The 24,873-nt window shown below is 49.6% G+C and overlaps 1 protein-coding gene across 1 annotated transcript in view; it reads left to right on the top strand.

Annotated features, from left to right (window-relative positions):
* Positions 1-617: 617 nt before the first annotated feature.
* Positions 618-24,873, top strand: part of ABHD12B (abhydrolase domain containing 12B) — a 45,265-nt gene continuing 21,009 nt past the window's right edge. The window contains exons 1-8 of the mRNA XM_083737402.1: positions 618-819; positions 14,239-14,372; positions 15,509-15,611; positions 17,012-17,131; positions 17,648-17,678; positions 18,083-18,128; positions 18,220-18,349; positions 20,454-20,491. Of these exons, the coding sequence (XP_083593528.1) occupies positions 707-819; positions 14,239-14,372; positions 15,509-15,611; positions 17,012-17,131; positions 17,648-17,678; positions 18,083-18,128; positions 18,220-18,349; positions 20,454-20,491 (715 nt within the window). The 5' untranslated portion in view covers positions 618-706. The remainder of the gene's footprint in view (positions 820-14,238; positions 14,373-15,508; positions 15,612-17,011; positions 17,132-17,647; positions 17,679-18,082; positions 18,129-18,219; positions 18,350-20,453; positions 20,492-24,873) is intronic.

Below are 24,873 nucleotides of genomic sequence, written 5' to 3' on the forward strand. Positions count from 1 at the left end.
GCTGCAAACCTGCCAAAAATGGAAAAATTGAGGTGACCAGAAAAAAAGTTAATTTTTACAGTGTGTGGTGTGATTTTATTAAGGATACAAATGAAACAACCGATGGACGAGAAATACCGGCAGCATATACCGCAAAATGGAGCACATAAGCAGGCAGGACTCATGGGCTCACTTCTATTATTCTATGTTTCCCAAGTTGATTCATTGTCGAATCTATTTAATTGATTTATTTCAATCATTATGTACTGTGAAATAATATTTATCCCCCGTTTTGTTAGTCTTGCCACGTTTTATGACTTATAGAAATGACATGGATTGTTTTGTGGCTGCTTTGTTACCGATTCTGCGGGAGGAAATAAAAATAAAAATGATTTTAGAAAACCTGCCAAACCACTTGTCGGATGATGGCGCGCAAATGCACAACAGCTCATGCAAAATCGCACGCCATCAGCGCGCAGAGGCACTGGGCGCAGCCGCGCGGGCAGTCAGAAGAAGAGCCGCCAGCGGCCGGCGCAGTCTACCAGGCTGCTGCGACGTGGGAGCTCGGACCCGGTCCTGAGTGGGCAGACGGGCAGGCGAGCACCGCCCCAGCGAGAGGCGCGCTCCGCCCTTGCCTCGCCCCTTGAGAAGGGAGACGGGGAGAAGGCGCTTCCGCGGGCGCCGCCGCGCACTCGGAAGCGGAGCAGGCGGCTCGGCTTGGCGAAGGATGAAGCGGCGCGCCCAGGAGGCGCCTTCGGGGGCGCAGGGCAAGGGGATCGCGGCCTCTTCCAAGCTGGGACAGGCCGCGTCCGCATCGAGGGCCCCCCGGCAACCTGCCGGGTAAGTCAGGGAGCTGGGGTGCCTCTCCATCGCGGGAGGCAGAGGTTGGTGGAGTTGGGATTTCTGCATTGCAGCGGGTTGGGCTGGATGGCCTTTGGGGGTCCCTTGCAAGGCTATCGTGCCAGGATTCTAAGTCGCCCCGCTTTGCGCGCTCCGGGCACCTGCGCCTCTCTCCACCCGGCGAGGCTCTGAGCGCTCCCCGCCTCCATCCGCCATCCCATCCGCTCGCTTCCTCGCTCCCTCGCTGCCGGTTTTCATCACGCGCTGGCGAGGAGGAAGGGTTTGCTTTTATTTCAGGCTCAGACAAAAAAAAAATAAGGTCACATGCATTTTGAGCATCATTTGTTTTCAAGAGAGGCTGGAAATGGGAACGGAGCGCGCGCGCGATGACCTGAAAAGGGGTGTTTGGGAACGGGGAGTTTGGCGATGTTTGCAACAGGGAGAGAGGAAAGATGGCAGGATTCAGCACTGGCCAAAAGGAATTTGCTTGTCACAATTCTATCCCCCCCCCCCCCGCGCTTTTCCTCGTTTAGTCCACGTTTTGTGTTTCGAACAACCCTGCAGAGTCGGGTAGGCTGAGAATGAGTTTCAGGGCAGAGTGTTCTAGCCGGGACAAGGGTCAGGGATGTTGGGAGCAGTTGTCTAGCAACATCTTGGAAGCGCCACGTTAGGGGAACGTGCTTTAGGGAGTAAAGTTGCCTTGATTACCGTGGGAATTGCATCAGAGTAAGCATGCATGCGATCAAGTTTTTTATTGGCTTTCAGGATGGGTGCCAGTGATTCAAGCTTTCCAAGCCAGGACATTCCCGGAGCAAATTCAATGTTCCAGTTTGTTTGCTTATGATTTAGGTAAAGGTAAAGGGACCCCTTTAAAGGTAAACGGCGTTTCTGTGTGCGGCTCTGGCTCGCCAGAGCAGCGATGTCACGCTGGCCACGTGACCCGGAAGTGTCTCCGGACAGCGCTGGCCCCTGGCCTCTTAAGTGAGATGGGCGCACAACCCCAGAGTCTGTCAAGACTGGCCCGTACGGGCAGGGGTACCTTTACCTTTACCTTTTAAAGGGACCCCTGACCATTAGGTCCAGTCGCAGACGACTCTGGGTTGTGGCGCTCATCTTGCTCTATAGGCCGAGGGAGCTGGCATACAGCTTCCGGGTCATGTGGCCAGCATGACTACGCCGCTTCTGGTGAACCAGAGCAGCGCACGGAAATGCCGTTTACCTTCCCGCCAGAGTAGTACCTATTTATCTACTTGCACTTTGACGTGCTTTTGAACTGCTAGGTTGGCAGGAGCAGGGACCGAGCAACGGGAGCTCACCCCGTCGCGGGGATTCGAACTGCCAACCTTCTGATTGGCAAGTCCTAGGCTCTGTGGTTTAACCCGCGTCCCATAATAAATTAATAATAATTTTTTTATTTATATCCTGCCCTCCCCAGCCGAAGCTGGGCTCAGGGCGGCTAATAACAATATTGTAAATATTGATTTACAATAAGTAAATCAACCATGATTTACTTATTGCATCATCACCATCATCATTATAATAACAATAATACATTAATAATATTCATAGTCCACCCTTTTCTCCAATGAGTACATCATTCTCCCCTTCCTTCATTAACCCCCACAACAACCCTATGAGGTAGGTCAGGCTGAGTGTGATCAACTGAGTGTGAGCCCACTGAGCTTCATGGCCGAGGGGGGTGGGATTTGAACCCTGGCCTCTCCCAGGTTCTAGACTGGCGCTCTAACCATTACACCACCCTCCGTTCCCCGTTGAATGAGCGGCCTGTTTTGGGAGACATCCCTGCCTTCTGCGGGACTTGAGTGAGTTCCATAGTTTAACTGTGCTGTGTGAAGGACAACATTATGTTCTCTCTCCTCAATCTTCCAGCGCTCAGTTTTGTTTGATGTCCACGAGTTGCTGGTGTTAGGAGTGAGAGAGAAAAGCTGTGCTTTTGTCACAGTTCATTCTCCTCCACTGCAATCCTTAGCAAAGCAAGCATTTAATGGTAAGGAGGTGTTTGGGGAACTTATTTACACCCCGGATTTAACCAGAGCTGTCGTTTCCCCAGGGTGGCGGCGGCGCAGTGGGTGTGAACTGTTGCACACTAGGAAATTTGCAATGCTGTTTCTGGAGCCAGCCAGTTAGCCGTGGGTGAGTGGGACGAAGGCCGCTGGTACCCATCCTGTACCTGCCCGTCCCACTGATGGGATCCTGTCCAAGCCTGGAAGTGCAATGCTCCTTGCTTAAGAGCCCTTGCTCTTGCAAAAGCTCAGAGGCCAAAAAATGGGGGTGAGACACACCTTTGGGCTTCAGGGTCTTTGGTCTGGGGTCTTTGCCCCATGCTCTCCCTCCCGGACCCTCTTAACTGAGGCCATGTCTCTGGAGGTAGGCAGAGGCCAAAATCCTCTGGTCTGCCATCTGCAGGAGCTGCCAGGAGTGCTGTTTCAGGATGAGACCTTCTGCTCCTTCCCCCATTAAACACACACACACACACACACACACACACACACACACACACACACCCAAAACCCCCTTTTGCCTTTGATTCGAAAATGTCTAGACATCTTGCAAAATCTCAGCAACCCATCCTCTTCATTGGCTCCACCAGTGTGGGGCAGTGGTCAGAGTGTCTGACTAGGGCTCAGAAGACCCAGGTTCGAATCTCCACCCAGCCATGAAGCTCTCCCTGGGTGACCCTGGGTGAGTCCCTGCCTTCTCTCTGCCTGACTTACCTCACAGGGCTGTTGTGGGGATTAAGTGGGGGGGGCATGTGTGCCACCTTGAGCTCCTTGGAGAAAAAAGGGGGGATATAAATGCAATAGATTAACAGCAACAACTATTTAAAATTAGCACATGCCTGTATGGAAGTGAGAGCTGGGCCATAAAGAAGGATTGATGCTTTTGAATTCTGGTGCTGGAGGAGACTCTTGAGAGTCCCATGGACTGCAAGAAGAACAAACCTATCCATTCTGAAGGAAATCTAACCTGAGTGCCCGCTGGAAGGACAGATCCTGAAGCTGAGGCTCCAAGACTTTGGCCACCTCATGAGAAGAGAAGACTCCCTGGAGAAGACCCTGATGTTGGGAAAGATGGAGAAGGGGACGGCAGAGGACGAGATGGTTGGACAGTGTTCTCGAAGCTACAAACATGAGTCTGACCAAACTGCGGGAGGCAGTGGAAGACAGGAGTGCCTGGCGTGCTCTGGTCCAGGGGGTCACGAAGAGTCGGACACGACTAAACGACTAAACAACAACAACAACTTGTGGCCTGGACTTCTGCAATGGTCCCTAGCATTCCCCCCTCCTCCTTCCTCTTTGCCCCCTGCTACTCTGGGACTAGGGAATTGAGGGCAATCGTGCCAAAGTCTGGTTTTCAGGGTTAGCTGAGTGCCTCTGGGAATGTGCAGAGTGCATTTATGTTCTTCCATGCCCTCCTGCCTCGCTCCCATTTCTGTCTTCTCCATCTGGCACAGAGGCCTTCTGTTAATATCAGGATTTTTTTTGGGGGGGGGGCAAGTCAGTTGCATGGACAGGGCACTCTGCACATGCTCTGGGCACCCTCCCCTCCATGTGTGTGTATTTGTGTAAAAAAATAAAATCCTGCCCTCACAGAGTTTGCTATGGTGGCAGAGGGGAAGGAGAACAAAAGGGGGCAATTGTGGGGGCAGCAACAGAGTCTTATTCAATTTGACCCATAAGTTTCATTCTAGCAGTACAAAAGTTTGAGGTTCCTACAGGAGCCTCTCACTGTTGCTCCCTCCACCTCAGAGCAGCCAGACTGTGTGGGATATAATCTCCCTCCTTCCAGCTTTCCTGCCTCCATACAAATGCACACACTGGGCTCCAGGGCTATTTCTAATGCTGAAATACCTGCCTACAGATAGGCCCAGGTGATAAGCTGTAATTAAAAAGAATTAGCCTTCATGAGCAACTTTTTTCTGGGCCTGTCAAGAGTCACAGCCCTGATCAGTTCACTATGTAAACTGTGTTGTCTTCTGGTGGCCCAAGGGCACACCATGAGCTTCATGGCTGAGTGGGGATTCGAACCCAGGACTGGGGTCTGGAAGTTCTGGCTTTCGAATCTCCCCTCAACCATGAAGCGCATTGGATGGACTTGGGCCATTCACCTTCTCTCAGCCTAACCTACCTCACAGGGTTGTTGTGAGGAGAACCACGTACACTGCCTTGACATAAACGTAAGAAACAAACAAATAATAAAACTCTCAGGCCACTCTGATCTGGCCCTCGATTCATACACTAAAGCATCTTCCACTCTAACTAAGTAAATAAATTCAGCAAGGTTTGGGATCCGTTTTATTTTCTTGGTTTTATCCCGCGAAACCCCTTGCTGTTTATTACAACAGCCGGCCTGTAGCTGTTTCAGTAAATCAAAAGGGTGGGAACAGCTGCAGAACTGCCTCCAGGGATGAGAGAGGAAGACGTGCGAGTGACGGCACTGGCACTGGGCAATAGGCACTTGCCGCAGCTGACTCTGTCGCAACATGCTGGGAGTGTGCAAGTGCTTTGGCAGCTTTTTGGAGTTTGTGGTGTCGCCAATACCTAAGGGTAGGGAGCAAGGGCAATGTGAGCTCCGGGGGTGTTGTTTTCAGGTGTTACTCAACCGAGCTCTGCTTATTTGGAAGCTGACTATTGCAGTTGTGATTTGGTTGCTGCATCACAGCAAGGTGAGTTGCTGCCTCTTGGGTGTGTTTCGATGCCTTGCCAAAGCACCCTCAAAGCGAAATCGCTCATGAGCTGGGTTACTTGTGGGCCCAGACCTTTGCTGAGCCAACTGTTGCACCAGAAGCTAAGATCATTATTGGCATGTCTTGTGTAAAAATCTAGCAAGACGGAGGAGGGAGGTGGTTAGCTAATCTAATCTAGATTTTAAAGGTTACAGAAAGGAAGAAAAAGAAAAAACAATACATGTAAAAAAATAATAATCAAAAAACAGAAAAAAGAAATAAAAAAACAAGTCAAACCTTTAACTCACTTACTTACATTCACTTATTTCCTTAACTTCCTCACGCCTCCCATTTTTGTATTCTAATTCAATTAAATATTCCAGCAAATCCTTCCAACTTTGTTTTTATGCTAATAATTTATCTTAACATACTATAATTTTACCTTCTCTCTTTCACCAATTCATTTTTACTTAATCCTTTATGTCTTTTATGCTAAAACCACATAATTTTCTTTTCCCAACATCTTTCTAACAATCCTTAATTTTACAATATTTTTGAAGATAAACTTTACATTTTTTCCAATCTTCTTCCACCAACTCTTCTCCTTGGTCCCGGATTCTGCCAGTCATCTCAGCCAGTTCCATATATTCCATCACCTTCATCTGCCATTCTTCCCGGGTGGGTAAATCTTGTGTTTTCCAATACTTTGCGATGAGTATTCTTGCTGCTGTTGTGGCGTACATAAAAAAAGTTATATCCTCCTTTTGCACCAATTGGCCCACCATGCCTAGGAGAAAGGCCTCTGGTTTCTTATTTAAATACCTTTTTCATTTTGTTATAGATCATCTCCCAGAAGGAGGTGGTTAGCTAATCTAGTCCAACCCTTTACAATGTAGGAATTGCAGCTAAAGAATTTATTTTGTTTCTTTGTTTATACAAAACTCTTTAGCATCTTGTCTGTCCAGCTTACAGCACAAGGCAGCAAACTGCAGAAATAAAAGAAACAATTACACAGGTAATTTAAAATCAAACAACAACGATAACAAAGACAACAACAATAATTTATATGCTGCCTGTCAGAGCCACCCGAGGTCCCAGCTCACAAGAGACCAAAGTCCAGTCCAAGTTATATACAAAAGGTTTTATTGAAGAACATTGTTGTCGTTACATCCAAGCTCCGTGGCTCAGCATCTGTTACCCTTAGATGTTAGAAGTCCCCTCTGAGTCAGTCCCGCCCCTGCACCAGCTTAAGAGGCTTGTACTGCTCCACCTTTTCCTCTCCTTCCTTTTCCGCAGGGTCTTCCTGCCCCCCTGTGCTCCCTCCCTCCGGGACTCCCCCGAGGCTGAGTCTTCTGACGCCTGCTCCCCCTCCTTCGTGCTTTGGGACCAGGCTCCTCCTCAGGGCTCTCCTCATTTCCGCGCGCCTCCACATTTGAACTTGGCGCGCGTACGTTGCCTCTGACCTTCCTTTCGACCGTTACGCTACTCTCGGTACTACACTCCTCCCCTTCCGGCAGGACGTTCTGCTCCGAACTCCTTCCCCTCTCTGCTCCCTGTTCTGCTCTTTCTGACACACTGGCAACTCCACCCCCTTCACTCCGTTCCGACGGAGAGGCCGGTCCCGATCTCCAACCCCCACTGGGGATTCCCTCTTCGTTCCCCTGCTTCTGACTGCTTCCCTCTCTACTGCCCCTTGGCCTGACCAGGGGGGCTCCCTTTTGGGAATCCTCGGATTCACTTGACGGACTCACTGACAACCTCGGGTCATCGTCGTCCTCTTCCTCGTCGCCCTGGGACCCCTCCCCCTCGCTCTCTGTCCCTGAAACCCTGACATCCATCCCCCCCTCGAAGCCCCCCCTTCCCCCCTCCCGCCCATCGGGTGCAGGTTGTAGGAGCTGCAGCTCTTCGGAGGTGGATGCAGGATACAGGTTGTGTACCTCCATTTCCTCTGCTTGCAGTTCGGTGTATGAGTGTTCGAATTCGGGTTCTTGACCCAAAGTGTTCTCTTCTCCCTCTTCCATTGGTACCTCGTCTGGTGCTGCCGGCCAAGGTCCCGTCAGCCATTTCCTGCGCCAGTCCTCCTCTGGTTGCTCGTCCCACCAATAAGAGGGTTCTGTGTCCACCCCTGAGCACGATCCCCTGGGCGGGCTAGATTCTGGCGTTCTCTCCTCGGCTGAAGAAAAACCCCGGAAAGTACTGTCTGAGAGTGTGGGCGTAAAGAGCCAGTCATCAAAGTACTCGGCTGGCATGGGTCTATGCGGGAAAAGGGCATGGAACTCGTCTTTTAGAAGAGGTTCGTCTAAAGCGTAGCCCGGCACCCAACCGTTGGCACTGGCTGGAGTGCCCTCTGTGGCTAGAAAGTATTCTACCCCCTCTTTCCCCCATCTCGAGTCCAGGATTTCTGTGACCTCGTTGAGTGGTTCGGCCCTAGGCGCCCTCTCCCTCTCCTGTGACTTAGTGTGTAGTTGCGGGACTGTTTCAGACTCCTGAAACCTGTGCGGTGCCTTGTAGGGAGTGAGCACCGACCTGTGAAATACCGGATGCACTCTGGAACCTTCGGGGAGGGCTAGTCGAAAGGCTACAGGGTTGATCTTAGCCTCCACCTGGTACGGCCCTAACTGCCTGTGCCCTAGCTTCTTCTTGGCCAACGACTTGGCTGGCATCGCTTGGGCCGCTAACCACACCCAGTCCCCCACCTGGATCTCCTCCCCCGCTCTCCTGTTTTTGTCTGCCTGCACCTTATATGCTTGCTTGGCCAGCTCCAAATGTCTCCGCAACTCTTCGTGCACCTCCTGCAGCTCCGCTGCAAACTGGTCGGCTTCTTGCGGCACCTCCTCTCTCGGTGCCCCGAACCCCGGGAAGGTTCTGGGATGACGACCGTTGTTCGCGAAGAACGGCGTCACCCCCGTGGACGCGTGCTTCGTGTTGTTATAGGCAAACTCCGCCATCGGCAGGTAGTCCACCCAAGCTGCGGGTCGCTGATTGGCGTAACATCTCAGGTACTGCTGCATGATCGCGTTGACCCTCTCAGCTTGGCCGTTGGTCTGTGGGTGTCTCGCCGACGTAAGGTTGATCTTGACGTTCAGGATACCTAAAAGCTTCTGCCAAAAATTGGAAACAAACTGGCGCCCCCTGTCGGACAGGATGGACTGCGGCAGCCCATGCACCTTGAACACGTGATCAATGAAGAGTTTGGCAGTCTGTTCCGCCGTCGCCACCTTTGCGCACGGAATGAAGTGTGCCATCTTGGTGAACAGGTCCACAACCACCAGTACCGCCGTCTTCCCTCTGGAGCTGGGCAGGTCAGTAACGAAGTCCAGGGCTACCCTCTCCCACGGTTGCTGTGGCATTTCCAGCGGTTCCAACAGCCCCGCTGGCTTCTGGTGTACTGGCTTGAACCTCTGACAAGTGTCACACCTGGCGACGTAATCCGCTACCTCTCCGCGCATCCGGGGCCACCAAAAGTCCCTTGCCACCAGTTCTATTGTCTTCTCCTTACCGAAGTGGCCAGCACTGGGGGCGTCGTGCAACTGCTGCAGAACCTTTGCGCGAAGCTCGTCGCTTGGCACGTAGAGGGCACCTTTGCGAGTTAGCAGTCCGTCGCGTAGTTGGAACTCTTCGCCACTCTGCACACCTCTGCGCAACTCCTCCATTTTGGACTGTGCGAACTGATCCACTTGCAACGCGCGTCGCACCGCGTCCAGATCTACTGTGATGGCAGCGCACGACCACGCCTGCGGTGCGAAAATGTGCTTGGCTGCTACTGGCGCCGCTTCATCGAGATATTGCGGTTTCCTGGATAGCGCATCGGCTATAACGTTGGAATCTCCTGGGATGTACTCTATCCGAAAGTCGAAATCCGCGAAGAATTCCGCCCAGCGCATGTGTCTCTGGCTTTGGAGCTTCGCCGTGCGCCAATACTCTAGGTTCTTGTGATCCGTGCGGACCTGTACTGTGTGCTTGGCTCCTATGAGGAAGTGTCGCCACGCTTTGAAAGCTGCGTGAATGGCTAACAGCTCCCTGTCCCATATGGTGTAGTTTTGCTCCGCCTTGCTGAGCTTTCGGGAGTAAAAGGCACCGGGTCTCCAGTTTCCATGTGGATCTTCTTGCAGGAGTACGGCTCCAACCGCTCTGTCTGACGCGTCGGTCTCCACTCGCATGGGCCTGCCTGGATTCACGTGCAGCAGCTGCTCCTCGGAGGCGAAAAGGCTTTTAAGCTTCCGAAAAGAGCGCTCCGCCTGTTCCGTCCACACGAACCTCTTCTTCTTGGAACTCAGAGTGTCCGTGATCGCTGCCGTCTCCTTTGCAAAACCTCTGATGAATTTGCGGTAGAAGTTGGCGAAGCCAATGAATCTCTGGACTTCCTTCCGATTGCGTGGGCTCTTCCAGTCCAACACTGCGCGGACCTTGACGCTGTCCATGGCGAGCCCCTTGTCGGACAGCTTGTAGCCTAGGAAATCCACCTCCGTCACATCAAACTGGCACTTCTCTAACTTGGCGTAGAGCCTGTTCTCCCGTAGTCTCTGCAGGACCTCCTTTACGTCCTTCTCATGGGCCTCTTCCGTTTCCGAAAAGATCAGGATGTCGTCGAGGAAACACACACATTTCTTGTAGAGAAGTCCCGCTAGCACGTGATGCATAAAGGCTTGGAAGACGTGAGATCCATTTTGGAGACCAAACGGCATAACTCTGTATTCATACATGCCCAGAGGCGTGAACATGGCCGTCTTCCACTCATCGCCCTCCCGGATGCGTATGAGGTTATACGCTCCACGCAGATCCAATTTGGTGAAGATCTTCCCCTTCCTCACGGTTGCTAGGAGATCATCTATCTTGGGCATGGGGAAGGCCTTGGGCTTGGTCATACTGTTTATGAACCTATAGTCCACAATGAGTCTTTTTTGGGGCGTGTCCTTCTTCTTTACAAAGAACACAGGACTGCCCCCCACTGCTTTCGATTCCCGGATGAATCCACGCTTCAAATTGTGCTCTATGAACTCCCTGAGCTCTTGCATCTCGTCCTCAGACATGGAATACAGTTTTGCAGTCGGCAACTGCGCCCCCAGCACCAGGTCGATGGCACAATCATAAGGTCTGTGGGGCGGCAACTGGTCAGCTTCCTTCTCGCAGAAAACCTCCAGGAACCCTTCGTACTTGCTAGGTACTGCCTGCACCATGCCAAGTCGCAGCTGGTGCTCAGCCCCCTCCTCCTGGCAGGACTGGATGCAATTTTGAGCACAGTACGATGAGCAAAAGGTGATCTGGCGTTGGTACCACGCTACAGCAGGACTGTGTCTCTCCAGCCAACTCATGCCTAATACTATAGGCGTGTCAGACAGGTGGGTGACATTGAAGCTAATGACTTCTCGGTGATCTCCTATCCGCATCACCATGGGAGGTGTCTGTTGCACAACTTGCCCTCCAAGCAATTTCCTGCCATCCACCGTGACTACGTTCAGAGGCGTCGTGGCGGGCAGAAGCGCTATGCGATGCTGCTTGACGAATTGCATCCCCACGAAATCGGCGTTGCTCCCAGAATCGATCGTGAGGGGCACTTCTAGGGTGGTCCCATTTGGCAACTGAAGTGTTGCGGTGAGCTGCACTGCTGGCTTGGGTGGTAAAGGGTCTGTGGGTTGCAAAGACGCTGGGGACTGTTCTATAGATCCGCCTGGCTGAGCCCCAGCATTCGTGCTTACAGCCAGGCACTTTCGTTTCCCTGAAGCTCCTCTTCTTGGATCACTTCTGCTGCTACTGTTGCTAAAGCTGCAGTGTGTTTCTGGAGCCTCTGGGGGCACTCTTTCGCCATGTGCAGTGCACTGTCGCAAATGTAACACTTCCTGGTTCCTCTAGGAGGCTTCGCCTTTACTGCACCGGAAGCTGGGGCTCTGGCTGTTGCTTGAGCCTTAGCACCACCAAGTTCCATCGGCTCCTCCCCCTGCCTCCCCAGCGGCGAGGGATGTGACTGACTGAACTCCCTGGGGATGAAAGAAGACGTTCTCGCTGGTGGACGCACCTGACGTTCTTCCTCATTGTGCCAAGGACGTCCCTCGTGACGTATCCCAATCGCCAGAGCCCTCTGCACCACCTCCTCCAGGGTCTGAGGTCTGTCTCCCCTGGCAAGTTCGTCCTTTATGGGACCGCTGAGACCCTCCCAGAACAAATCCCTCACAGGTGTGCAGTCTTTCTCCCAGCGTAACGCAGTCAGTAAAGCAAAAAATCTGGAATGGTACTGACGCACAGTGGCTTTGCCTTGCCGCAGTCCAAATATCTCCCTGCGTGCAAGATCCAAATCTACGGTTGACTGGAAGCAGGCATCCATCGCTTTAATGAATTCATCAGAATCGCGGCGGGCAGGGCCATCTTCACGCCACAAATTGCGCAACCAGTCTCTGGCCGCCCCATACAAGTGAGAAACAATAAACCCCACTTTCTCCTCCTCATCTTTAAAGTCATGACGAAGCAAGTGCAATGCATACAAAACGTCTGCTCTGAAACTGGGGTAGTGCTTCAGGTTCCCATCGAAGTGGGTGACTAGGCTGCCCCCCCGCCTTCCAAGTCCAATTCCCTCAGACCTGGACCCTGGGAACCCTTCCCTGCTTGCACGCTCCCACCTTGTTTGCAGGTCTTGGCAGCGCTTCTCCATTTCGTCATGCTTCTTCTGAGACGCAAGGACTGCAGCGGTGAGTTCGGAAACTGTAGTTCGCAGTGCTGTCAGCTGATCCTCCGCACTCATGGCTGTCACCGTTTGTGAGCTTTGCAAAAAAAAATTTTGCGTTCTTTGGGAGGGGACTTACTGTCAGAGCCACCCGTGGTCCCAGCTCACAAGAGACCAAAGTCCAGTCCAAGTTATATACAAAAGGTTTTATTGAAGAACATTGTTGGCATTACATCCAAGCTCCGTGGCTCTGGATCTGTTACTCTTAGATCGTAGAAGTCCCCTCTGAGTCAGTCCCGCCCCTGCACCAGCTTAAGAGGCTTGTACTGCTCCACCTTTTCCTCTCCTTCCTTTTCCGCAGGGTCTTCCTGCCCCCCTGTGCTCCCTCCCTCCGGGACTCCCCTGAGGCTGAGTCTTCTGACGCCTGCTCCCCCCTCCTTCGTGCTTTGGGACCAGGCTCCTCCTCAGGGCTCTCCTCATTTCCGCGCGCCTCCACATTTGAACTTGGCGCGCGTACGTTGCCTCTGACCTTCCTTTCGACCGTTACGCTACTCTCGGTACTACACTCCTCCCCTTCCGGCAGGACGTTCTGCTCCGAACTCCTTCCCCTCTCTGCTCCCTGTTCTGCTCTTTCTGACACACTGGTAACTCCACCCCCTTCACTCCGTTCCGACGGAGAGGCCGGTCCCGATCTCCAACCCCCACTGGGGATTCCCTCTTCGTTCCCCTGCTTCTGACTGCTTCCCTCTCTACTGCCCCTTGGCCTGACCAGGGGGGCTCCCTTTTGGGAATCCTCGGATTCACTTGACGGACTCACTGACAACCTCGGGTCATCGTCGTCCTCTTCCTCATCGCCCTGGGACCCCTCCCCCTCGCTCTCTGTCCCTGAAACCCTGACAGCTGCCCTTCTGACTGGGTTGTCCCAGGCCCTCTGGGCAGCTCCCAACAAAACCAGTATAAAACCCCAAACGTAAAAAACTTCCGTATAGGGATGTCTTCTAAAAGTCCTATAGTTGTTTATCTATTTGACATCTGTTGTGTGGTCCGTATGCCTGGCCAAATAAATCGGCCACTGGCCTCCTCTTCAGTATCTCGACATTGAGGGCGGACTGAATGTTGCTCTGATGGGCGTTCCACAGGTGAGGTGCCACGACTGAGAAGGCCCCGTCTCGTGTCATCGCTCTCCTGCAGGAGTGGCATTTGAGGGCAGATTTAGGCAGGGCCTTGCAGAGCCAGGCAGAGGCCCGGGCAGACAAATTTGACTATTAATTATAATTAAATTATACTTATAATTAAAACTTCTCTGTCTTCTTATTCTACTCTTAAAAAAGACGTATGCTTGTGAGAAAGCCACTATTGCTCATAAGCCACTTTTTCTTTAAAACACATGGTTTTCACCAAATTTTATCCTCATTGAGCTATATGTACTCCTCGGGTGTATGTAATATTCCTGGCCAAGTCAACAAAATTTTAAACAAATGGCCACATCTTCATTTATTTTTCATCATTAAAAAATAAAAATAGCGATAAGAAAGCCAACACACCAGGGTTCAAATCTCCCTGGTGACCAGGGTTCAAATCTCCCAATCTGCCATGAAGGTCAGTGGGTGACCTTGGTTCATCAGTCACAATATTTCAGCCGAAACTACCTCCTACCTTTGCTGGGATTAAATGAGGAGGAGGAGGAAAACTTCGTAGGCCGCTTGGAGTTTCTTGGAGGAAGGGTGGGGATAGAAATGCAATAAATAAAAATAATATGGAAATAATTATCACTGTCCTTTGTTTGCTCATTTAAGTCTTTTACCTCCTTATCTCCTCCCCTAATAATATTCATTATTTTCCATACATAGATATAACAAAAGAAAAGATTGACAGTAATAAAGGGGGGGGGGGAGAAAAAAGAATATAAAACATAAAATACAACTAATCATCACTACACTAACACTTACTTACTTAATTAAAATCCATCTTCATAAACATATTATTTGACTTCCTCAAATCTCTTCCATCTGAATTTCTTAGTAATTATATATAGCAGTTTCCAATATCATTATTTCTTTATCTCCTTATCTTTTAGGGGGCTCCTGGACTGGTTCCAAGCCAGTAAAATCAAGACACTGATCCTGAATGTATTTATTCTGTATGCCTCCATCCCCTTCATCATCCGCATGTTCCCTTCGCTGCTGCAAAAGTTTGTCTTTCTTAATTTCAGTAAGTATTCTCTCTGCCTATTGCCTGCCTTGGGATTTTAAAATCATTTTAAAAGTAGCCCATTTTAAAAGTAGCCCATAAATCAAAACCGTAAGGGGAGGGAAACATAAGGGTCAGACTGAGTCCAAATCAAAGGCCAGGCGGAACAGCTCTGTCTTGCAGGCCCTGCGGAAAGATGTCAAGTCCCGCAGGGCCCTAGTCTCTTGTGAGAGAGCGTTCCACCAAGTCGGGGCCAGTACTGAAAAGGCCCTGGCCCTAGTTGAGACCAATCTAACCACCTTGCAACTTGGGACCTCCGAAGTGTTGTCATTTGCGGACCTTAAGGTCCTCCGCGGGGCAGACCAGGAGAGGCTGTCCTGTAGGTACGAGAGTCCTAGGCCGCATAGGGCTTTAAAGGTCAAAACCAGCACCTTAAACCTGACCCTGTACTCCACCGGGAGCCAGTGCCGCCCAGGCAGTGCGCATATTCTGCAGCTCTTTGCAAACATGCTGCTGCTGTGTTCTGTCTAGGCTGGAAAAATGGGTGGTTTAATCCAGAGGCCGCCAGTCCCTTTGGGGCTTGTGGAAACCTCTGGATTTTGAGGGAGTGCTATGGATGCGACTCCACATCTGGCTGCTTCTCTCGCTTCTTCCATGAGCACAGCCAGGATTTTTTAAATTGGGAGATCCCCCCCCCCCAAGACGACATTACGGGGGGCAGGCTTCTGCTAGGGCAGCAGAACCTCAGTTAATTGAGTATTTTTAACGCTTTTTGATACTTCTTGAGCCTGCTAGTAGCCCTCTCCTCCATGAATTTTTCCAATCTGCTTTTAAAGCTATCTAAGTTGGTGGCCGTCTTGTGGGAGGGAGTTCCACAGTGTAACCATGGCCTGTGATGAGGAGGTAATTTCTTCCATCTGTCCTGAATCTTCCTCTGGATGTCCACAAGTCCTAGTTCTCAGAGAGAGGGAAGAAAACTTTCCTTTGTCCACTTCTGCCATGTCACACGTGGTTTGGTTTTGCTGCCCGTTCATTCGAAGTCATAAAGCAGAGATGCTCCTCACCCGCTTATTGTGGCATTGACAAGTGTTGGGGGCGCATGGGGAACGCCAGGCCTTTGCCAGGGAGCCAATTTCCAACGTGAACTTCTTTTGCAGTTGTTTTTCCCTTTGGGATGGATTTCCAGAAGCCCGAAGTATATCTGAATCACACGAGGAACTTTTATCTCACCTCCGAACCGGGGATCACTATTGGGATTTGGTGAGTAAGGGCAGGGGCCGTGTGCTGATCTGCATGTCACCCTCCAAGTCTCGCTCCCATTCTGATCTGGGGCTGAGGATGATCCATAGATAGATAAGATAGATAAAACTTTATTCGCATTAGCCAACGGCCATGGCAACATAAAACAAGCAATAGGTAAAGGTAAAGGGACCCCTGACCATTAGGTCCAGTCACAGATGACTCTGGGGTTGCGGCGCTCATCTCGCTTTATTGGCCGAGGGAGCCGGTATACAGCTTCCAGGTCATGTGGCCAGCATGACTAAGCCGCTTCTGGCGAACCAGAGCAGCGCACGGAAACACCGTTTACCTTCCTGCCGGAGCGGTACCTATTTATCTGCTTGCACTTTGACATGCTTTCGAACTGCTAAGTTGGCAGGAGCAGGGACCGAGCAACGGGAGATCACCCCATCGCAGGGATTCGAACCGCCGGCCTTCTGATCAGCAAGCCCTAGGCTCTGTGGTTTAACCCACAGCGCCACCCGTGTCCCATAAAACAAGCAATATATACAAATAAAAAGACAGCAATGGGTAAAAAGGGCAATCAAATGACCAAGATTATCATCTGATCATTTTGATCTGATAAAAGAAATAACAATGTGGCCTCAGATGGGCGGCCTGGGATGGTAAGTAAGAGTGGGTTAATAATCTCATTCCTCAGATCTTTATAAAGGGGACAGGACAGGAGAACATGTGCCACTGTTTCCAGATTGCACAAGGGCAGAGTCAGTTGCAATCTTTGGGTACCTGCCCTGAAGTATGGCAGAGGGCATCACATCCAATCTGGCCAGTGTGAAGGCACGTCTGTATTTTGGGATAGTTAATTTGTACAAATATGGTGCCAGGGTATCAAATTGAGAAGGGGGGAAAAAAGGCATACTAAGGACAGAATTTCTTTATAATGGCCAGATTGTTCTGTTGCTCTAAGTCTTTCAGACGCTGTCCAATTAGCCTTTTTGCTTTAATAAAGCCCGTCATGAGAAGCTTACGTGGGTGGAGTCCACAGGAGAGGAGTTTTTGGTGCACAATTTTAAACCGCGCACTTTTATGGGGGTCTTGTGTCAGTAAGGGCAGTAGACTGGGTGGATTTAAGTTTAGACGGAGCTCATAATTAAGAGTTTTTTGGCAGGACCGAGCTTCTACAGAGGGAAGGCTTGAGGATGATCCGTATCTGCAAAGCACCATGCATGCGCTTATCGGCTTTGCTCTCACTTTTGCTTTCTCATTTCTCTGTGCACAAATCCGTATTTTTAGCTGATGTGCTCAAGGCTCGCTTTGTGCACTGATCTGGGCAGATGCAACTCGCCTCACTGCTCCCCCTTTCCATCCGCAGTGGGGCATTCCCCACTGCGGCTGAATAGGCCTTTTGCTTCTCTTCTTAGGCACTCCTTGCCTGACAACATGCGGGAGGAGGCTGAGGGGAAGGGCCCCAGCTGGTACGAAGAGGCCCTGGCGGACGATAATCCCATCATAATCTATCTCCATGGCAATGGGGGGACCAGGTGAGTTTGAGACTGAAAGGAACAAAGGCAGAGTCCATGCTGTTATTCCCCTGCTCAGTTGTTATTCTCCTGCACGTGTCGTCTGGATGTTGGGACAGAAGGGCTGTAGCTTAGTGCAGGACACCTGCCCTGCATGCAGAATGGTCCCGGGTTCAACACCCAAGGGCATCCTGGTGGCGCCATTCCCCCTCCTGTGGACGGTGTGAGTCTGAATAGTCTTGCTCATTTAACTACTTTAAAACTTTAAACCAGGCATAGGCAAACTCCGGCCCTCCGGATGTTTGGGACTACGATCCCCATCATCCCTAGCTAACGACCAGTGGTCAGGGATGATGGGTACTGTAGTCCCAAACATCTGGAGGGCTGGAATTTGCCTATGCCCTGCTTTAAACCACGTCTTTTAATGGCTGGCTTGTGATCTGTTTATGAGTCATTCTGGAAATAAGCAAGTTGGCAATTTTGATCGCCGGCGACAATGATTAAACACTTGGCTCTCATCTTTGACCTCTCTTACAGAGCAGCAAGTCACAGAGTTCGTTTCGCAAAGGTAAGCTGTGGTGTTCCCGCTTCCCCTTTAAAAATAAGAACATAAGATGAGCCTCCTGGAACAGGCCAATGGCCCATCGAGTCCCGCCTCCTGTTCTCATTGCGGCCAAACAGAAGCCCCAATGGGAAGCAGACAAGCAGGATTCGAACACAAGAGCCATCTCCCTTCCTCTGGTTTCCAGCAACTGGTGTTTAGAACCATTGCTGCCTCTGACTACGGAGTCAGACCATCCATTGTGGGTAGTAGCTACGACAGCCCTCTTTTCCTCCACGAATTTGTCCAATCCTCTTTCGAAGCTGGCCACCCCTGCCTCCTGTGGCAATGAGTTCCATAGTTTGCACTGCGCGAAGAAGGACTTCCTTTTAGCTTTCTGTTTCTGAAGTTTTGGCTCATTTGTTTAACAGGCCATGAGTGACAGCGGCTTCCACGTCCTGGCTGTTGACTACCGAGGTAAGTTCCGACGCACAAATAATGCCAGGCTCTTGCGGGAAACGCGGATGGTCTATTTTCCCCTGATCCTTCATTCGATGCCTCCCTCTAGGCTACGCAGACTCCACTGGCCACCCCAGCGAAAACGGCTTCACCACGGACATCCTGTTTATCTACAACTGGGTCAAAGCCCGCAGCCGCAACAGCACAGTCATCTTTTGGGGACACTCGATGGGCACTGGGTAGGTTTTGCCTTCTCAGCCCTGTCTCCGGGTGCCCTCTTTATTGTGGATTCTGTTGGAAACATGCCCAGGAAGGCTGCAAACTTCCCAAGTCATTGTGACATCTCTCTGGTGGTCCTCTCTGGCCGTAAATCTCCCTCAGTCCAGAGAGACCGGTAATAAGTGACCCCTCTCCTCTGAGAAGAGCACGCTAGTCTTCTAGCTTATCCTAGCAGAAGAAAGACTCCATCAGTAGTTCTAAACTACTTTATTTACAGTCTTATAAGACGGAGACTCCATCAGTACATCTGTGCTCTTTGAACACCAGTACAGAACTGCATCAGGACACGGGTGGCGCTGTGGGTTAAACCACAGAGCCTAGGGCTTGCCGATCAGAAGGTCGGCGGTTCAAATCCCCGTGACGGGGTGAGCTCCCATTGCTCGGTCCCTGCTCCTGCCAACCTAGCAGTTCAAAAGCACGTAAAAGTGCAAGTAGATAAATAGGTACCACTCTGGCGGTAAGGTAAACGGCGTCTCCATGCGCTGCTCTGGTTTGCCAGAAGCGGCTTAGTCATGCTGGCTGCATGACCTGGAAGTTGTACGCCGGCTCCCTCGGCCAGTAAAGCAAGATGAGCGCCGCAACCCCAGAGTCGTCCGCGACTGGACCTAATGGTCAGGGGTCCCTTTACCTTTACTTTACAGAACTGCATCACATACAGAAGTGAAACTGACTTCCAACAGTACTCAGACGTCCTGTCTCACGCTCACTCAGACACTCACATGATGTATACTACTTGCTGGAGCATCTCGGATAGATAAAAATCCTAACATCACTCCCCCATTTTTAGGTAACCGTTGCTGCGTAAGCTAGTGCAGCATCAAGTGACATAAACAAACAGTTGTCATACACATAGTATACCCCTGTTGTACCAGTTCCACTTTTGGAACTACATGCAACTGGATTGACCAGTTCAAACCTCTGGTTACCTGTCTTCCATGGGACTAGAGCTTTTGCTCTATCTTGGTCTGAGGAAACGGTGTTGACCCTTACAACCTTCAGGTGTGGTTTTGTCTCTCCTGTGGACAAACCTGGTACCTCACTCAAGACCTCAGTGTCTGAAACATGGTTTGAGCTGGGTAGAGGGCTCTTGTGTTCGAATTCTGCTCACTGGTTTCCCACAGGCAGCTGTGTCCAGGGAGGCTGTCTACCAGCCAGTGGCGTAGCGTGGGGGGTGCAGGGGGGGCCAGCCGCACCGGGCGCAACATCTGGGGGTTAGGGTTAGGGGGCACAAATCCACAGGTTAGGGGGCGCAAATTACTTGCCTTGCCCCGGGTACTGACAACCCACGCTATGCCACTGCTACCAGCTCTCTCTGGTACACAGGATGAGACCCTCCCTGCCCGCAGACTGTCTTGCCAGAGTGATGCATGCTCTGGTTATCTCCCACTTGGACTACTGCAATGCGCTCTACATGGGGCTACCTTTGAAGGTGACCCGGAAACTACAACTAATCCAGAATGCAGCAGCTAGACTGGTGACTGGGAGCGGCCACCGAGACCACATAACACTGGTCTTGAAAGACCTACATTGGCTCCCAGTACGTTTCCAAGCACAGTTCAAAGTGTTGGTGCTAACGTTTAAAGTCCTAAACGGCTTCAGCCCAGTATACCTGAAGGAGCGTCTCCACCCCCATCGTTCAGCCTGGACACTGAGATCCAGCGTCGAGGGCCTTCTGGTGGTTCCCTCATTGCGAGAAGTGAGGTTACAGGGAACCAGGCAGAGGGCCTTCGTGGTGGTGGCGGCCGCCCTGTGGAACGCCCTCCCATCAGATCTCAAAGAAATAAACTGCTATCTGACATTTAGAAGACATCTGAAGGCAGCCCTCTTTAGGGAAGTTTTTATTGACTGATGTTTTAATGTCTTTTAAATCTTTTGTTGGAAGCCGCCCAGAGTGGATGGGGAAACCCAGGCAGATGGGTGGGGTAGAAATAATAATAATAATAATAATAATAATAATAATAATAATAATAGCCGGTCCCCATGTCAATAATTCATTGGCCTGATCCAGGAGAGATCTTCTGGGCCTGCGATGTGACAATATCCCTCTTTCCTGTTTCCCTGCAGAATTGCTACCAACACTGCTAGGAGGCTGAAAGAAAAAGGTAATTATTAATATCTGTGTGTGGAAGGGGTATGTCCTCACAATCCAAGGGGGGCTGGTTGTGAGTACATAGGAAGCTGCAAAGTGCTGTCCACACTGACTGACAACAGCTCTCCAGCGTTTTAGACAAGGGAGCCTGTTCCTAAATTCTACTTGGAGGCACCAGGGATCGAACCTGCGACCTTCTGCCACCAAGGTAGATGCTCTGCCACTGAGCTACAGATTAGAGAGAGGCATTTGCACACGCTTTTGTGTGAAGGACATGGCCTGGTGGTGCTGTGGGTTAAACCACAGAACCTAGGACTTGCCGATCAGAAGGTCGGTGGTCCGAATCCCCACGACAGGGTGAGCTCCCGTTGCTCGGTCCCTGCTCCTGCCAACCTAGCAGTTCGAAAGCACGTCAAAGTGCAAGTAGATAAATAGGTACCGCTCCGGCGGGAAGGTAAATGGCATTTCCGTGCGCTGCTCTGGTTCGCCAGAAGTGGCTTAGTCATGATGGCCACATGACCCGGAAGCTGTACGCCGGCTCCCTCGGCCAATAAAGCAAGATGAGCGCCGCAACCCTAGAGTTGGCCACGACTGGACCTAATGGTCAGGGGTCCCTTTACTTTTACAGGGCTATTAAACCTTTAAACTAAGCAAGTGTGGTGTAGTAGTTAAGAGCAGTAGACTCGTAATCTGGTGAACCGGGTTCGCTTCCCCGCTCCTCCACATGCAGCTGCTGGGTGACCTTGGGCCAGTCACACTTCTCTGAAGTCTCTCAGCCCCACTCACCTCACAGAGTGTTTGTTGTGGGGGAGGAAGGGAAAGGAGAATGTTAGCCGCTTTGAGACTCCTTCGGGTAGTGATAAAGCGGGATATCAAATCCAAGCTTCTTCTTCTTCTTCTTGGAAGTGAGGAGATTGGCTTTTGCATAGGGTGAGCAAATGGGGGGCATGAGCCACAGATTTGGCCCTGAAATCCGTTTCAGTGGACGCGGATTCCTCAAGGGTGTTTCTGAGCATGTTCAAAACGCCCTTCTTTCTCCGGTTTATTCTTACAGCTCTCTGTTAACGCGTGCGTGAAGCAACATCTGTTTGCGTATGACGTCAGGAGAGAGGCTGTCAACACAAATGACAGATGCAACTGGGTCCCCCTCCCCACTTTCTCCCCTACTTCTGCTGAATCCTCATTTGTGACGCCCTACCCATGTACTTTCCCAATGCCCCTCACTCAAAACTGCATATAGTTTGCCCCTAGGTCTACAGGGGCTGGAAGAGACTGGGGTGATGAGGAAGCTGAGAAGCCCCGGAAAGATGGTGTTGTAAACAAAAATTGCCCTTTTCCCTCATGGGGTATCCAAGAGCCTGTATAGAGTCCTTACGTAGGTTCCCTATTGGTAGGAGAAAATAACAGAGGCCAACCAGAGAATATTGAGAAGCAAAGCAGCTAGTAAGCTTGATCTTTATTGATCTGTTGCAACAGGGTGCTCCCCTCACACGCAGGAGAGGAGGAGGGACCAAGACAAATGGCATGCAAGGCCTTATAAAGACTTTTGAAATTCCCATCCTGTAGATCAAGACCACCCCCAGAAACATCATACATACATCACAGAAGGGGTGTAATGTAAGACCACCCCTCAGATACATCACACCTACATCACAGAAAAGGCGGTCTTAAACAGAAATTTGAATGTTGTTTTTCTCCTGTCTTCGTTTATCTCCTGTCTGGCAGGTTACTTGATTGGATTTCCTGGGGAGCCTGGCCAGTCTTTTGTAATGATAAATACTTAGTTCCTGAGCCAGGTCACAGGCTCACACCCTATTCAAACACAGACATACCCTTAAGACAGGATTTGTGAAGGAAAAGGCAATGGGGAGGCTTTTCCACTTTGACCTTGCAGAGAAAACATTTGCTCAGTTTAGGAATCAAAATGGCTTCAGGTTGCTCTTCCTGTGCTGATCTTTTTTTTTTAATATAATTTTTATTAGGGGTTTTTACAGAATAAAGTACAAAAACAATAAACAACCTTGCTTTTAACAGAGTTTCATAACTTCTTTGGACTTCCTCACATCTCCCGCTACCATTTTCATCATCATAGATTTTTTTTTTCATGCAATTTATCATCTAATTTGCAAATTTTATAACCACTTATTTAAATATAATCCTCTGCAAATTAATTTCTCTTAATCTCACTTTACATCCCATTCCGATCCGATTTTGTGGTGGCCAATTATTTATGATCAAACATCCTACTTAACTTCCACCAAATCACAATATTTTTGTAAATAAATCTTAAATTTCCTCCAATCTTCTTCAGCCCTCTCTTCTCCCAGGTCTCGAATTCTGCCAGTCATCTCAGCCAGTTGCATATAGTCCATCAGCTGCATCTGCCATTCTTCCAGAGTGGGTAGATCTTGAGTTTTCCACTTCTTGGCGATAAGTATCCTTGCTGCTGCTGTTGCGTACAAAAAGAGTGTTCGATCCTTCTTTGGCACCATCTGGCCGACAATGCCCAGGAGGAAGGCCTCTGGTTTCTTAAGGAAGGTATACTTAAATACCTTTTTCAGCTCATTATATATCATTTCCCAGAAGACCTTCACCCTGGGACAAGTCCACCAGAGGTGAAAGAATGTTCCTTCATTTTCCTTACATTTCCAACATTTATTGTCTGGCACATGGCATATTTTGGCAAGTTTAACTGGGGTCATGTACCACCTATATATCATTTTCATTACATTTTCCTTCAGAGCATTACATGCCGTGAAGTTCATCCCCGTGGTCCACAACCTTTCCCAATCCTCAAACATAATATTATGCCCAATATCCTGCCCACTTTATCATGGCCGACTTAACCATTTCATCTTGTGTGTTCCATTTCAACAGCAAGTTATACATTCTTGAGAGTACTTTAGTCTTAGGTTCTAACAATTCTGTTTCCAACTTCGATTTCTCCACCTGGAATCCTAACTTTTTATCCTTTTTAAAAATTTCTTGAATCTGAGCGTAATGTAACCAGTCTCGCACTTTGTCTTTCATTTTTTCCAAACTCTGCAATTTCCAATTATTTCCCTCTTTCTCTATTATTTCCCAATATTTCGGCCATTTGGCCTCCATATTGGGTCTTTTTCGGGCCTTAGCCTCCAGAGGTGATAGCCATCTTGGAGTTTTATTTTCCAATAGGTCTTTGTATTTTGTCCAGACATTAAACACTGCTTTCCTGACAATATGGTTCTTAAAGGCCTTATTGATCTTAACTTTGTCATACCATAAGTATGCATGCCAACCAAATGCATTGTTAAAACCTTCTAAATCTAACACATCGGTGTCCTCTAGAAGTAGCCAGTCTTTTAGCCAGCAGAAAGCTGCGGCTTCATAGTGCAACCTTAGGTCTGGCAGGGCAAAGCCCCCTCTTTCTTTCGCATCAGTTAATATCTTAAACTTAATTCTGGGCTTTTTGCCCTGCCAGACAAATTTAGAAATATCTCTCTGCCACTTCCTGAAACACTCCGTCTTGTCCACAATTTGCAATGTTTGAAACAAAAACAACATCTTAGGCAATACATTCATCTTAATAGCAGCAATTCGGCCTAACAAAGAAAGCTTCAATTTTGACCAACTGTCCAAGTCTCTCTTAATTTCAGACCAACATTTTTCATAATTATCCTTAAAAAGACTCAGATTTTTTGCTGTTATGTTTACCCCTAGGTACTTTACTTTTTTAACCACAGTTAGTTCTGTTTCTCTCTGAAACCGTTCTGACTCTGCATCTGTCAAATTTTTTCCCAACACCTTAGTTTTCTGTTTATTTAGTTTAAAGCCCGCTACCCGACCAAAGTCCTGAATCAATTGTAACACTCTTTTTGTGCTAGATTCTGGCTCTTGCAATGTCAAAACAAGGTCATCTGCAAAAGCTTTAAGTTTATATTGTTTCGCTCCGATCTGAATCCCTTGCACCAACCGGTCCCCTCTAATCAAGTTCAAGAGCACCTCCAGGACAGAAATAAACAGCAAGGGGGAAATCGGGCAGCCCTGTCGTGTCCCTTTTTCAATCTTAAACTCTTCTGTAACCACATTGTTGACTATCAGTTTTGCCTTTTGTTCTGAGTAAATGGCGTCAATCCCATTTTCAAAACCCCGCCCCACTCCCATTTCTTTTAAATTCCCCTTCATAAATTTCCAAGAGATGTTATCGAAGGCCTTCTCCGCGTCTATAAAAATTAAAGCTGCTTTAGTGTTAATATTTGTTTGCAGAAGTTCCAAAATGTCAATAATGTTCCTTGTATTAGCAAACAAGTGTCTTCCTGGGAGAAAGCCTGCCTGGTCTTTATGAATTATCTCATTTAAAACTCTTTTGAGTCTTCCTGCCAAAACGTCAGCAAATATTTTATAATCCACATTTAA

Source organism: Podarcis gaigeae (genome assembly GCF_964106915.1).
Source record: "Podarcis gaigeae genome assembly, chromosome: 1".
NCBI classification, from domain to species: Eukaryota; Metazoa; Chordata; class Lepidosauria; order Squamata; family Lacertidae; genus Podarcis; species Podarcis gaigeae.